The sequence below is a fragment of the Pongo pygmaeus genome, chromosome 6 (assembly GCF_028885625.2).
Source record: "Pongo pygmaeus isolate AG05252 chromosome 6, NHGRI_mPonPyg2-v2.0_pri, whole genome shotgun sequence".
Classification (NCBI taxonomy): domain Eukaryota; kingdom Metazoa; phylum Chordata; class Mammalia; order Primates; family Hominidae; genus Pongo; species Pongo pygmaeus.
Genome location: NC_072379.2, coordinates 41,789,918 through 41,803,566, shown reverse-complemented (window position 1 = coordinate 41,803,566; position 13,649 = coordinate 41,789,918). Strand labels below are relative to the sequence as shown.

The following is a 13,649-nucleotide window of genomic DNA, read 5'->3' as shown; positions in this document are numbered from 1 at the left end:
CCACCACGCCCAGCTAATTTTTTTTTTGTAGAGACGGCGTCTCTCTAAGATGCCCAGGCTGGTGGCAGGTGTCGAACTCCTAAGCTGAAGCGATCCTCCCCGGCCTTGGCCTCCCCGCCTCCTAAAGCGCCAGGTATGAGCCACCGCGCCTGGCCTACAAATGCATTTTAATGAAAGTATTATTAATGTCTTTGCCTGAAGAAATTCGCTTTTAAATTGTGGCTTATCTTTCACCCAAAAGTCAAAGCACAATTCAGCCCCGAGGCGGGGACGGTAGGAGCTGGGCGGGGCGGGGGCAGGGAAAGACCAGGAGCAGAGATTCAAAAAGAATAAGAGGGCAAAATGTGCACAATGCATCTTCGCAGGTAAGAGCCTGGCCAGGCTCCTGTTTTAATGGCTTCCTCCTGAAGAAGATTCAAGCAGAGTGTAAGATATTTTCGGAAAGTAGGGCATTTTGAAAGCATTTCATAATCTCTCAAAACCGGAGACTGCTCCTGTCCCACCTCATTAGAGAAAACAGCGATGCTCAAAGGCAGCCTCCTTCCTGACATTGCTGGTAGGACGCGACGTGGTGATTGCCCGCGCGGAATGCGGACGCAAGTCTGCTCCTAGGTCTCGGGGACGCGCCATCCCCATTTCCGCTCGCGGAGGCGTAGGGTCCAGGCGCGGGACCCCAGTCGACCTTCACTGGCGGCGCGACCTTGAGGCCTGCGTTCGCCTCAGTTGCCCCCTCTGTGCAATGGGAAGACGCGCCTCATCGCTTGACAAAGGCCGAAGAGCTGCCGCGCTTCCGTCTCCCGCGTGCGCGCGCCATGCTGCCCACCATCGTTCCGCACTGACCGTCCCCCGTGCCCCGCGTCCCGTACTGCCGCCCCGCCCCGAGTCCCATGCCGCAGCCACCGCGACGGAGCCCGCGGGCGGGAACCTGCCTCCGCGCGTTAGCGCGCACGCGCGCCTCCCGTGTCGTCCCCCCCAACGCCGGCTTCCGTCTATAAGCCAGATGCACTGTCACTCTGGCGAAGTAGCAGATGCGATTGGCCGGGACGGAGGCGCGAGACCGGGTTGCGGGCGGGGCCGAACATGGTATAAAAGGGGCGGGAGGCCAGGCTCGTGCCGCTTTGCAGACGCCGCCGCCGAGGAAAACCGTGTACTGTTAGCCATGGTCAACCCTACCGTGTTCTTCGACATTGCCGTCGACGGCGAGCCCTTGGGCCGCGTCTCCTTTGAGGTCGGGCGGGCAGCGGCATGCGGGAATGGGGCCCAGAAAGCGGGCCGGGGTCGGGGTGGGTGGTGGCGCCCCGAAGGCCCGGGCGCGGGGCGACCGTTCTTGAGGGGCGAGCGCGGGCGGGCGGCGGCGCCATTTCCTGACGAGGGGCCATTTTGGGAGGTCCGCGAGGCGCGGGGAGGAGGCCGGGGCGGCGGCGGACAAAGGCAGGCGGGGCGGCTGCGCGGCCGTTGGGGGAGGGGGTCCGCCCGCCCGCCCGCCTCATGTGGCCGCGCCCTGTCCTGTCCTGTCCGACGCACGTGCTCGGCGGCCGCGCTCAGGTCCTCGCCTTGAGAGTCGTTGGGCTCCGCCCTAGCTCGGCCTGGGCGCCGCAGACCGGAGCCAGAAGCGCGCTCGCGGGGGCTTACGACCGCCTTTCTGGGAAGCTGTCCCCTGGCAGGCATGGGTGCTTTACATCCTGAGCTGGGAAGCTGTTTGCTTGAAGGTTTTTCTCAAGGATCGAGGTGCAGTGTGAGCCCGTCCATGCTCAGTCCTGTAGATCCCGGGAGGCCATGTTATAAAAGGAGACTTGCTGGGATGTGACGGGTTGCCACTTGAAATACCTTCCATTTGGATAAAGTAGGAATATTTATGCATGTGCCCCAAACGTCCCTCCGTGTCCCCCACCCCCAAGCGGAAATGTGAAAATGGGCCTTGCCTTTGCTGGTGCCCAAGGACCGCCTTCCACTGCAGTGACGGCGCTGGCGGGGGAGGCGCTCTTGAGCCCCTCCCGATTGTCCCTCTGCCTAGCAAGCAAGTTGCTACTGGCCACAAGGTAGGCCTCTTCCGACCAAGGTGGATTACCAGCGATTACCTAATTAGTTTTGAGAGCGTTAAATGAGTTCTTAAAGATCAGGTGTAATTACAGCATAATATCTAAACTTGGCGCGTGTCTTAAAAGTTAAATATTGAGTGCGATTCCGTTCCAGTTAACATGGATAGACCTTAGGGAGTAGCGAAATAGGATGTTAGTGGTTTTATTCCTTTAAACCACATCTCAATAGGCCACCAATGGCTAGTTTGGGATCTTATTCCGAAAATAGATTCATCCTCATTAAGTCTTCGTGAGGACAGGGCGGTTTCCTTGTTGCCTACCCTGTCCATAGTGCCTGGCACATAGTAGACACTGAAACACTGCATGTTAATCCACACCCCACCCCACCTATGACTGTAGTCAAAGCTGGTAAGCGACAAGGGCTTTCGTGGAAACTTGGCCTGACCTAATGTTGGGCATCAGGTTACCCAGAGAGCTTGAGGGAAATGAGAAAGGACTTGCAGGTCTTGATGAGAATGGAGGGGTAAGTGCCAATTAGGGCTTTGGCTTTAGCGAAAGTCTGAAAGGGAAGCCATAGTAACTTAAATGTACCGACTACACAGCTTTGAGAAAAGCTGATGTTTTAGAAAGACCATACATTCTAGGTACAAATACCTAAAAACTAAAAAATAAGTACGTTGGCCAGGCAGGCGCATCACGAAGTCAGGAGATCGAGACCATCCTGGCCAACATGGTGAAACCCCACCTCTATTAAAAATACAAAAATTAGCTGGGCGTGGTGGCGCTTGCCTGTAATCTCAGCTACTCTAGAGGCTGAGGCAGGAGAATCGCTTGAACCCTGGAGGCGGAGGTTGCAGTGAGCCGAGATCGAGCCACTGCACTCCAGCCTGGCGACAGCGAGACTCTGTCTCAAAGAAAAAAAATAATAAGTACATTGCTGTAAGAGAAATGCACACGGATACTAATAGTTAATTCAGTCACATCTGTGAAATAGCTTATAAAATGCTACTTTTAAACAAGCTTTTTATGAAAGGGCTTGTAAATGTTTATGGTATTTAAGCTACCTCTCTAACCATAATGTATTATACATTCAAGAAAGGTTCAAAACCAGATATACTAGAAACCAATCTTTATTTTTTACCCCACTACTAGGTGTAAGGGGCCTGGAAACCAAGAAGTGACTGCTCATCTAATCCATAAAGCTATGTTAACAGATTGGAGGTAGTAGCATTTTCATTACAAGTGACTAAAAGAACAGCTGTTTACCCCTGATGGTGCAGCAGTGCTTACTGTTCCTTAGAATTTTGCATTGTAGGTTCTAGCTCAAGTTGGGGGGTGGTGATAGACATTTAAGAAGCCATATATCTTTTCAGAGGTAGGTGTGATGTACTAAAAGTTTGAGACACTTTCTAGAAGTCTCACTATTTAAGTTATGACTAGTTCTGGATTTTTGGCATGTCTTTGGGTTTCATGTTTCTTAACCCAACTACCTGCAGGGCCTTACGGCTGTCAGGAGCAGTTCTTGGGATTTAAAGTAATTACTGAAGAAGTATTCTGGTGAGAAAATGAATTTATGACTCAGAAGCCCCTTAAAGACAGGGGTACTAAGCAACAAAGTAAGCAGATGTTAATTAACTGTAATTTTCTCTTACAGCTGTTTGCAGATAAGGTCCCAAAGACAGCAGGTTGGTCCATTTTCTAAGTTTAACAAAGATGTTCCAATTGTGACAGTTTGTGTGTGTGTGTGTGTATATATATATATTTTTTTTATGTATGTTTATATGTGTTTAATTTTTTTTTTAAACAGAAAATTTTCGTGCTCTGAGCACCGGAGAGAAAGGATTTGGTTATAAGGGTTCCTGCTTTCACAGAATTATTCCAGGGTTTATGTGTCAGGTATGAAATTTACTGAATTTTATTTTATTTGGGTTGCTCCCTTCATTTGGGATTGAGCCAGAATATTTCAGGATACACATATCTGAACTGTTACTCTACCATTTCGGTTCTATTTAACCCTTCTATTCAGTTTGAACTTGGGTTTAAAGTTTGAACCTTGCAGATTTGGCACACTTTATGGTTATGTTGTCAGAAGTGACATTTTTCCTGTATGTTGACAGGGTGGTGACTTCACACGCCATAATGGCACTGGTGGCAAGTCCATCTATGGGGAGAAATTTGAAGATGAGAACTTCATCCTAAAGCATACAGGTCCTGGCATCTTGTCCATGGCAAATGCTGGACCCAACACAAATGGTTCCCAGTTTTTCATCTGCACTGCCAAGACTGAGTGGTAAGGGTACAACATGGCACACTAACCACCTGACTAAATGAAAAGTTGCCCTGGGGGGAACGGAACAAACACTACTTGTTTTCTTCAACCTTTCCTTCCACAGACTTTTTCATCCCTAAGATACTAGAAGAAGAGCATACATAGCAACAAATACAGCCAATGTGATACAGAATGTCAGATACTATAATAGAAATTGGGCCCTTAGCTGGGTGGTTGAATTAGGTGCTACTTTTTTGAGATGGAGTTTTGCTCTGTTGCCCAGGTTGGAGTGCAGTGGCACAATCCGGGCTCACTGCAACCTCTGCCTCCTGGGTTCAAGCGATTCTCCTGCCTTGGCCTCCTGAGTAGCTGAGAATACAGATGTGTGCCAGCATGCCTGGCTAATTTTTTGTATTTTTGTGGAGACGGGGTTTCATCGTGTTGGCCAAGCTGGTCTTCAACTCATGACTACTTACCTGCCTTGGCCTCCCAAAGTGCTGGGGTTTCAGGCATGAGCCACTGTGCCCAACCAATTAAGTGCTTTTGTTCCCCCCCAGACTGGATCTCGCTCTTATCTCCCAGGCTGGAGTGCATTCGTGCCATCAGCTCACTGCAACCTCCTCCCGGGTTCAAGCAATTCTTCTGCCTCAGCCTCCCAAGTAGCTGGGACTATAGGCATGCACCACTCCCAGCTAAATTTTGTATTATTAGTAGAGCGGGATTTACCATGTTGTCCAGGCTGGTCTCAAGTGATCTGCCCACCTTGACTCTCCAAAGTGCTGGGATTACAGGCATGAGCCACTGTGCCCGGCCAATTAATTGCTAGTTTTGTGTTACTATTAATAGCATGTGGTTGGTTGGGTTTTTTGTTTCTTTGGGGTTTCTTTGTTTTGTTTTTGTTTGTTTGGGGAGGCGGGGGCGCAATTTATTCTATATGTGTAACTTTTGAGACGGAGTTTCGCTCTGTCGCCCAGGCTGGAGTGCAGTGGCGCGATCTCGGCTCACTGCAAGCTCCGCCTTCTAGGTTCACGCCATTCTCTTGCCTCAGCCTCCCGAGTAGCTGGGACTACAGGTGCCCACCACCATGCCTGGCTAATTTTTTGTATTTTTAGTAGAGACGGGGTTTCACGGTGTTAGCCAGGATGGTCTCGATCTCCTGACCTTGTGATCCGCTCGCCTTGGCCTTCCAAAGTGCTGGGATTACAGGTGTGAGCCACCACACCCGGCCTATATGTGTAACTCTTTAATGGTAATTGGAGAATCATGTTTAATGACATTTAGTACTAAAGGCTTCAGTTAAAAAAAAAAAAGCAAGCTACCTTTCTCGTCTTGGTTCATGACACATGGAGGCTGCTTGTTTGTGGTCGCCAGTCATAGTGATTGTTCTTCCCTTTCAAGGTTGGATGGCAAGCATGTGGTCTTTGGCAAAGTGAAAGAAGGCATGAATATTGTGGAGGCCATGGAGCGCTTTGGGTCCAGGAATGGCAAGACCAGCAAGAAGATCACCATTGCTGACTGTGGACAACTTGAATAAATTTGACTTGTGTTTTATCTTAACCACCAGACCATTCCTTCCGTAGCTCAGGAGAGCACCCCTCCACCCCATTTGCTCGCAGTATCCTAGAATCTTTGTGCTCTCGCTGCAGTTCCCTTTGGGTTCCATGTTTTCCTTGTTCCTCCCATGCCTAGCTGGATTTCAGAGTTAAGTTTATGATTATGAAATAAAAACTAAATAACAATCGTCTGTCCTCGTTTGAGTTAGAGTGTTGATGTAGGCTTTATTTTAAGCAGTAATGGGTTACTTCTGAAACATCACTTGTTAGCTTAATTCTACACAGTACTTAGATTTTTTTTACTTTCCAGTCCCAGGAAGTGTCAATGTTTGTTGAGTGGAATATTGAAAATGTAGGCAGCAACTGGGCATGGTGGCTCACTGTAATGTATTACCTGACGCAGAAGACCACCTGAGGGTAGGAGTCAAGATCAGCCTGGGCAACATAGTGAGACACTGTCTCTACAAAAAATAATTAGCCTGGCCTGGTGGTGCATGCCTAGTCCTAGCTGATCTGGAGGCTGACGTGGGAGGATTGCTTGAGCCTAGAGTGAGCTATTATGCCACTGTACAGCCTGGGTGTCACAGATCTTGTCTCAAAGGTAGGCAGAGGCAGGAAAAGCAAGGAGCCAGAAATAAGAGGTTGGATCAGTGTGCAGTGCATGCATTTAGAGGTGTTCAAGATGACTAATGTCAAAAATTGAAAACATCTGTTGCGGTTTTTTCTGGAATGCAGTGGTGCAATCTTGGCTCACTGTAGCCTCCGCCTCTTGGGTTCAAGTGATTCTAGTGCCTCAGCCTCCTGAGTAGCTGGGATTATGGGCGTGTGCCACCATGCCCAGCTAATTTTTGTATTTTTAGTACAGATGGGGTTTCATCATTTTGACCAGGCTGGTCTCAAACTCTTGACCTCAGCTGATGTGCCTGCCTTGGCCTCCCAAACTGCTGAGATTACAGATGTGAGCCACCGCACCCTACCTCATTTTCTGTAACAAAGCTAAGCTTGAACACTGTTGTTCTTGAGGGAAGCATATTGGGCTTTAGTCTGTAGGTCAAGTTTATACATCTTAATTATGGTGGAATTCCTATGTAGAGTCTAAAAAGCCAGGTACTTGGTGCTACAGTTAGTCTCCCTGCAGAAGGTTAAGGCGCAGACTGCCTGCAGTGAGGAGGTACTGCTTCTAGCATATAGACTCCCTAGCTTGGGTTATGGAGACTTTGAGGTTTTGCAAACCTGACCGGTTTAAGTCATAAGATCTGGTCAAAGGGATACCCTTCCCACTAAGGACTTGGTTTCTCATTAAATTATATGTACAGTGCTTGCTGGCAGTTAGATGTATAGGTTTAACAGTACATGTCAGGACAATCTAAGCGAGAAAACCCCTTCACTGCCCACCTTAACAGACCTCTAGGGTTCTTAACCCAGCAATCAAGTTTGCCTATCCTAGAGGTGTCAGATTTGATCATTTGGTGTGTTGGGCAATTTTTGTTTTACTGTCTGGTTCCTTCTGCGTGAATTACCACCACCACCACTTGTGCATCTCAGTCTTGTATGTTGTCTGGTTACGTATTCCCTGGGTGATACCATTCAATGTCTTAATGCACTTGTGGCTCAGACCTGAGTGCAAGGTGGAAATAAACATCTTTTCATTATCCCTGGTATTTCCTTATTCTATTAATTAACAATAGCCTCACCACATCAAGTCATTAACTGCTTTTATTCATCCAAGTATTTAACTTTTTTTTTTTATTTGAGACAGTTTGGCTCTTGTTGCCCAGGCTGGAGTGCAATGGCACCATCTCTTCACTGCATCCTCTGCCTCCCAGGTTCAAACGATTCTCCTGTCTCAGCCTCCAGAGTAGCTGGGATTACAGGTGTACGCCACCACACCCAGCTAATTTTTTGTATTTTTAGTAGAGTAGGGGTTTACCATGTTGGCCAGGCTGGTCTCGAACAGACCTCAGGCAATCCACCCACCTCAGCCTCCCAAAGTGCTAGGATTTCAGGCATGAGCCACCGCGTCCGGCCCCATCTCTTTTTTTTTTTTTTTTAAATTTCTCCAGTGCCTAGCATGATCCCTGACATCTGGTATTAGAGTTCAGTACTTGGGCCAGGCCTTGGTAATCCCAGCACTTTGGGAGGCCAAGGCAGGCAGATTACCTGAGGTCAGTAGTTTGAGACCAGCCTGGCCAACATAGAGAAACCCCATCTATTAAATATGCAAAAATTATATGGTCATGGTGGTGCATTTCTGTAATCCCAGCTACTTGGGAGGCTGAGGCAGGAGAACTGCTTGAACCCAGAAAGCACAGTGAGCCAAGATCATGCCACTGCACTCCAGCCTGGGAGACAGAATATGAGAGACTGTCTCAAAAGAAAAAATAAAAGATGGGTCCAGTTGTGGTGGCTCATACCTGTAATCCCGGCACTTTGGGAGGCCAAGGCCTGAGGACTTTGAGCCAAGGAGTTTGAGACCAGCCTGGGCAATATAGGGGGACCCTGATTCTACAAATAAGAAAATAAGCTGGGATGCCAGGCGTGGTGGCTCACGCCTGTAATCCCAGCACTTTGGGAGGCCGAGGTGGATGGATCACCTGAGGTCAGGAGTTTGAGACCAGCCTGGCCAACATGGTGAAACCTCATCTCAACTAAAAATACAAAAATTAGCCAGGCATAGTGGCAGGCACCTGTAATCCTAGCTACTTGGTAGGCTGAGGCAGGAGAATCGTTGAACCCAGGAGGCGGAGGTTGCGGTGAGCTGAGATCGGGCCATTGCACTCCAGCCTGGGGGACAAGAGTGAGACTTCGTCTCAAAAAAGAAAGCTGGATGTGGACGCATATGCCTGTGGTCCTAGCTACTCAGGTGTCTGAGATGGGAGGATCCCTTGAGCCTGGGAGGTCGAGGCTGCAGTGAGCTGTGGTAGCACTCCAGCTGGGTGACAGAGCAAGACCTAGTATCAAAAAAAATGTCTTGCTATGTTGTCCAGGTTAGTCTTAAAAACTGGCCTCGGCCGGGTGCGGTGTCTCACGCTTGTAATCCCAGCACTTTGGGAGGCTGAGGTGAGCGGGTCACGGGGTCAGGAGATGGAGACCATCCTGGCTAACACAGTGAAACCCCGTCTCTACTAAAAATACAAAAAATTAGCCGGGCGTGGTGACGGGCGCCTGTAGTCCCAGCTACCTCGGAGGCTGAGACAGGAGAATGGTGTGAACCTGGGAGGTGGAGCTTGCAGTGAGCCAAGATCACGCCACTGCACTCCAGCCTGGGTGACAGAGCGAGCCTGTCTCAAAAAGAAAAAAACAAAAAACTGGCCTCAAGCAATCCTCCCGCCTCCATTTCCCAATGTGCTGGGGTTACAGTTGTGAGCCACCATGCCCAACCACTGGGAAGATAACTATGTGCCAAAGTAGACAATTTCCTCCCTCAACAGACCTTTTGAAAGGAAGGTCGGGCCAGGCACGGTGGCTCATGCCTGTAATCCCAGCACTTTGGGAGGCCAAGTCGGGTGGATCACCTGAGGTCAGGAGTTAGCGACCAGCCTGACCAACATGGTGAAACTACGTCTCTACTAAAAATACAAAAAATTAGCCGGTAATCCCAGCTACTGGGGATGTGGACATTGCAGTGAGCAGAGATCGCACCATTGCACTCCAGCCTGGGCAAAAGAGCAAAATGCCGTCTCAAAAAAAAGAAAAAGGAGGGTGAATCACATGCCAAGTTGGTATCGTGTCATCAGCATGTGTAGTAAGATTTGATCTGGTCAGAAAGGTCTCAAATGGCTACCCTGAGAAAGACGTGGAGCTTGGAATAAAGGTAACCAGGAAAACCCATCATTTTTCTGCTGGTTGGAGGCTCTCATGGAAACCCTTAGGAAACTTACAAGCTGAGAGGCGGGAGTTTGCCTAGACCACACTGTGAGTTTGCTGTATATATCCATGCCTTACACAGTGAATAAGAAGATACTCGGGGCCGGGCTCGGTGGCTCATACCTGTAATCCCAACACTTTGGGAGGCTGAGGCGGGTGGATCACCTGAGTCCAGGAATTCGAGACCAGCCTGACCAACATGGTGAAACCCCGTCTCTACTGAAAATACAAAAATTAGCCAGGCATGGTGGCACGCGCCTGTAATCCCAGCTACTTAGGAGGCTTGAGGCAGGAGAATCGCTTGAACCTGGGAGGTGGAAGTTGCAGTGAGCCAAAATTGGCCCCATTGCACTCCAGCCCGGATGACAGAGTGGGACTCCATCTCAAAAAAAAAAAAGATACTTGGCCCAGCATGGTGGCTCACGCCTGTAATCCTAACACTTTGGAAAGCTGAGGCAGGCAGATCACCCGAGATCAGGAGTTTGAGACCACCCTGGACAACATGGTGAAACCCCGTCTCTACTAAAAATACAAAAATTAGCTGGGCGTGGTGGCATGCGCCTGTAATCCCAGCTACTTGGGAGGCAGAGGCACGAGAATCACTTGAACCCGGGAGGCGGAGGTTGCAGTGAGCAGAGATTGTGCCACTGCACTCCAGACTGGGTGACAGATCAAGACTCCAGCTCAAAAAAAAAAAAAAAAAAGATACTCTGCTTCACAGGGTTGTGGGGATTAGATATGAAGTACTTAGAAGAGTGGTTAGCACATGGTACATGCATGAACAGTTCTGTTAGTGTGTAAACACCCAGCAGGGATTTGTCTAGCTTTTCACCAGCCTATCCCAGTACCTAGGCTAAAGCTTGGTTCAGGAAGGCTCAGAAGAAATATCACAGTAACTGTGTGATAGACCCCTTCTGAGCCCTTTAAAAATATTCTAGGCTGGGCATGGTGGCTCAGGCCTGTAATCCCAGCACCCGAGAGGCCAATGCAGGCAGATCGCTTGAACCCAGGTGTTCAAGACCAGCCTGTGCAACATGGTGAAACTCTTGTCTATATTAAAAATAGAAAAATTACCCAGGCGGCCAGGCATGGTGGCTCACGCCTGTAATCCCAGCACTTTGGGAGGCCAAGGCGGGTGAATCACAAGGTCAGGAATTCGAGACCAGCCTTGCCAACATGATGAAACCCAATTTATAGAGGTGGGGATAAGGGACCATCTTTAAGAGGTGCTTACCACAAGTCTATAAAATACATACAGTTTAAAGACCAGAAATAAAAAGAACCCCAGCATATCTACTAGTATTCCAGAAATGCCCTTTGCGAGTCCTCTTCAGTTGCACGCTCTTTCCTCTTCAGAGGGAACTATGATTCCATTTTTTTTTTTTTTTTTTTGAGACTAAGTTTTGCTCTTGTTGCCCAGGCTGGAGTGCAATGATGCAATCTCGGCTCACTGCAACCCTCCGCCTCCTGGGTTCAAGCGATTCTCCTGCCTCAGCCTCCTGAGTAGTTGGGATTACAGGCACTCCCAGTAAAATCCTGGGAGTGGTTGGAGAGAGGAGGAACAGTTATGTTAGGTGTCTTTGGTTTCTTTTACTCCAGAGTAGTCTTTCCACCTTAAAAACAAAACAAAACCAAAACCTGTAATTTCTGCTTATTAGCTTTTAAAAATTTATTGAGATTTAATTCACATACCATGCAATTACCTTTTTTTTTTTTTTTGTGAGATGGAGTCTGTCTTTGTCACTCAGGCTGGAGTGCAGTGGCCTTGATCTTGGCTCACTGCAATCACCCCCTCCTGGATTCAAGTGATTCTCCCAGCTCAACCTCCCAAGTAGCGGGGATTACAGACACCCGGCTAATTTTTGCATTTTTAGTAGAGACGGAGTTTCACTATGTTGGCCAAGCTGGCCTCAAACTCATGACGTCAGGTGATCCACCCATCTTGGCCTCCCAAAGTGCTGGGATTACAGGAGTGAGCCACTGCACCTGGCCAAAATTACCCTTTTTAAGAGCACAGTTCAATAATTTTCAGTTAGTTTTAGAGCATTCCATCACCCCAGTACAAGGCCTTGTGCCCATATGTGGTCACTCTTGCTTTAAATGCAGTCTCCTCACCACCTGGCAACTGCAAACATGCCTTCTGTCTCTATAGATTTGTTGTTTCCGGACTTTTCTTTTCTTTTTTTTTTTTGAGACAGTGTCTTCCTCTGTAACCCAGGCTAAAGTGCAATGGCACGAACATCATTCACTAACACCTCGACCTCCTGGGCTCAAGTGATCTTCCTGCCTCAGCCTCCCAAGTAGCTGGGACCACAGGTATGTACCACCACGTCTCGGTAATTTTTAAGTTTTTTGTAGAGAAGAGGTCTCGTCACGTTGCCCAGGATGGTCTCAATCTCTGGGCTCAAGCAATCCTCCCACATCTGTCTCTCAAAGTGCTGGGATTACAGGTGTGAGCCACTGGGCCTGGCTGGACTTTTACAGTGAATGATACACTGTGTGGTCTTTGCTCCTTCCCACTTTTTTTGTTTGTTTGTTTAGAGATGGAGTCTTGCTCTGTCACTCAACCTGGAGTGCAGTGGTGCAATATAACTCACTGCAGCCTCAAACTCCTGGACTCAGTGCAGGACTGGACTCCTGGACTTTATTTTTTTTTACTCCATGTTTTTCTTGTTTATTTGAATCAATGGTTCTGTATGAATGCAATTTTAGGAAATATAAATATTCATCTTAGGGGACTGGCTAAATCTCAGCCTCTTGAGTAGGTGGGATTACAGGAGCATGGCGACATTGTTTTCCTTAATTGATAATGATTTTTTTTTTTTGAGATGGAGTCTCACTCTATCACCCGGGCTGGAGTGCAGTGGCGCGATCTCGGCTCACTGCAAGCTCCGCCTCCCAGGTTCACGCCATTCTCCTGCCTCAGCCTCCCAAGTAGCTGGGACTACAGGCGCTCGCCACCACACCCGGCTAATTTTCTATATTTTTAGTAGAGATGGGGTTTCACTGTGTTAGCCAGGATGGTCTCAATCTCCTGACCTCGTGATCTGCCCACCTCGGCCTCTCAAAGTGCTGGGATTACAGGCGTGAGCCACCGTGCCCGGCCTCTTTTTTTTTTTTTTTTTTTAAGACAGAGTCTCACTCTGTCACCCAGGCTGGAGTGCAATGGGCGATCTTCACTCACTGCAACCTCCGCCTCCCAGGTTCAAGTAATTCTCCTTCCGCAGCCTCCCAAGTAGCTGGGTGGGATTAGAGGCTCGTGCCACCACGCCCAGCTAATTTTTGTATTTTTAGTACAGAGGAGGTTTCACGATGTTGTCCAGGTCGGTCTCGAACTCTTGAGTTCAAGTGATCCTCCAAACTCTGCCTCCCAAAGTGCTGGGATTACAGGCGTGAGCCACCGCGCCCAGCCGATATTGACTCTTTTAAAAGTTCAGGACAGGCCGGGCGCGGTGGCTCACACCTGTAATCCCAGCACTTTGGGAGGCTGAGGCAGGTGGATCACGAGGTCAGGAGATCGAGACCATCCTGGCCAACATGGTGAAACACTGTCTCTACTAAAATACAAAAAATTAGCCGGGGGTGGTGGCACGTGCCTGTAATCCCAGCTACTCAAGAGGCTGAGGCAGGGGAATCACTTGAACCTGGGAGGCAGACGCCACTGCACTCCAGCCTGGAGACAGAGCGAGACTCTGTCTCAAAAAAAAAAAAAAAAGTTCAGGACAGCTGGGCGCGGTGGCTCACTCCTGTAATCCCAGCACTTTGGGAGACCGAGGCAGGTAGATTGCTTGAGCTCATGAGTTGGAGACCAGCCTGGGCAACATAGTGAAACCCCATCTTTACAAAAAATACAAAAATTAGCCAGGTGTGAGCCTCTAGTCACACAGGATGCGAGCCTGTGGTCCCAGCTACTCAGGAGGC

At 48.9% G+C, this 13,649-nt stretch overlaps 1 protein-coding gene across 1 annotated transcript; it reads left to right on the top strand.

The window, feature by feature from the left end:
* The first annotated feature begins 316 nt into the window (after positions 1-316).
* On the top strand, positions 317-6,052 carry PPIA (peptidylprolyl isomerase A). The gene is made up of 5 exons (XM_054493751.2): positions 317-1,228; positions 3,694-3,724; positions 3,847-3,935; positions 4,157-4,329; positions 5,707-6,052. Exons 1-5 carry the CDS (start codon positions 740-742, stop codon positions 5,840-5,842), a joined length of 918 nt encoding a protein of 305 aa, XP_054349726.1. The 5' UTR covers positions 317-739; the 3' UTR covers positions 5,843-6,052.
* The last annotated feature ends 7,597 nt before the right edge of the window (positions 6,053-13,649 follow it).

Excerpts from the sequence above, each read along its gene's own strand:
- PPIA (XM_054493751.2), top strand. The coding sequence starts at position 740 with ATGGGAAGACGCGCCTCATCGCTTGACAAAGGCCGAAGAGCTGCCGCG. Across the intron at positions 1,229-3,693 it reads TGGGCCGCGTCTCCTTTGAG|CTGTTTGCAGATAAGGTCCC; the intron begins GTCGGGCGGGCA and ends TTTCTCTTACAG. Across the intron at positions 3,936-4,156 it reads TTCCAGGGTTTATGTGTCAG|GGTGGTGACTTCACACGCCA; the intron begins GTATGAAATTTA and ends GTATGTTGACAG.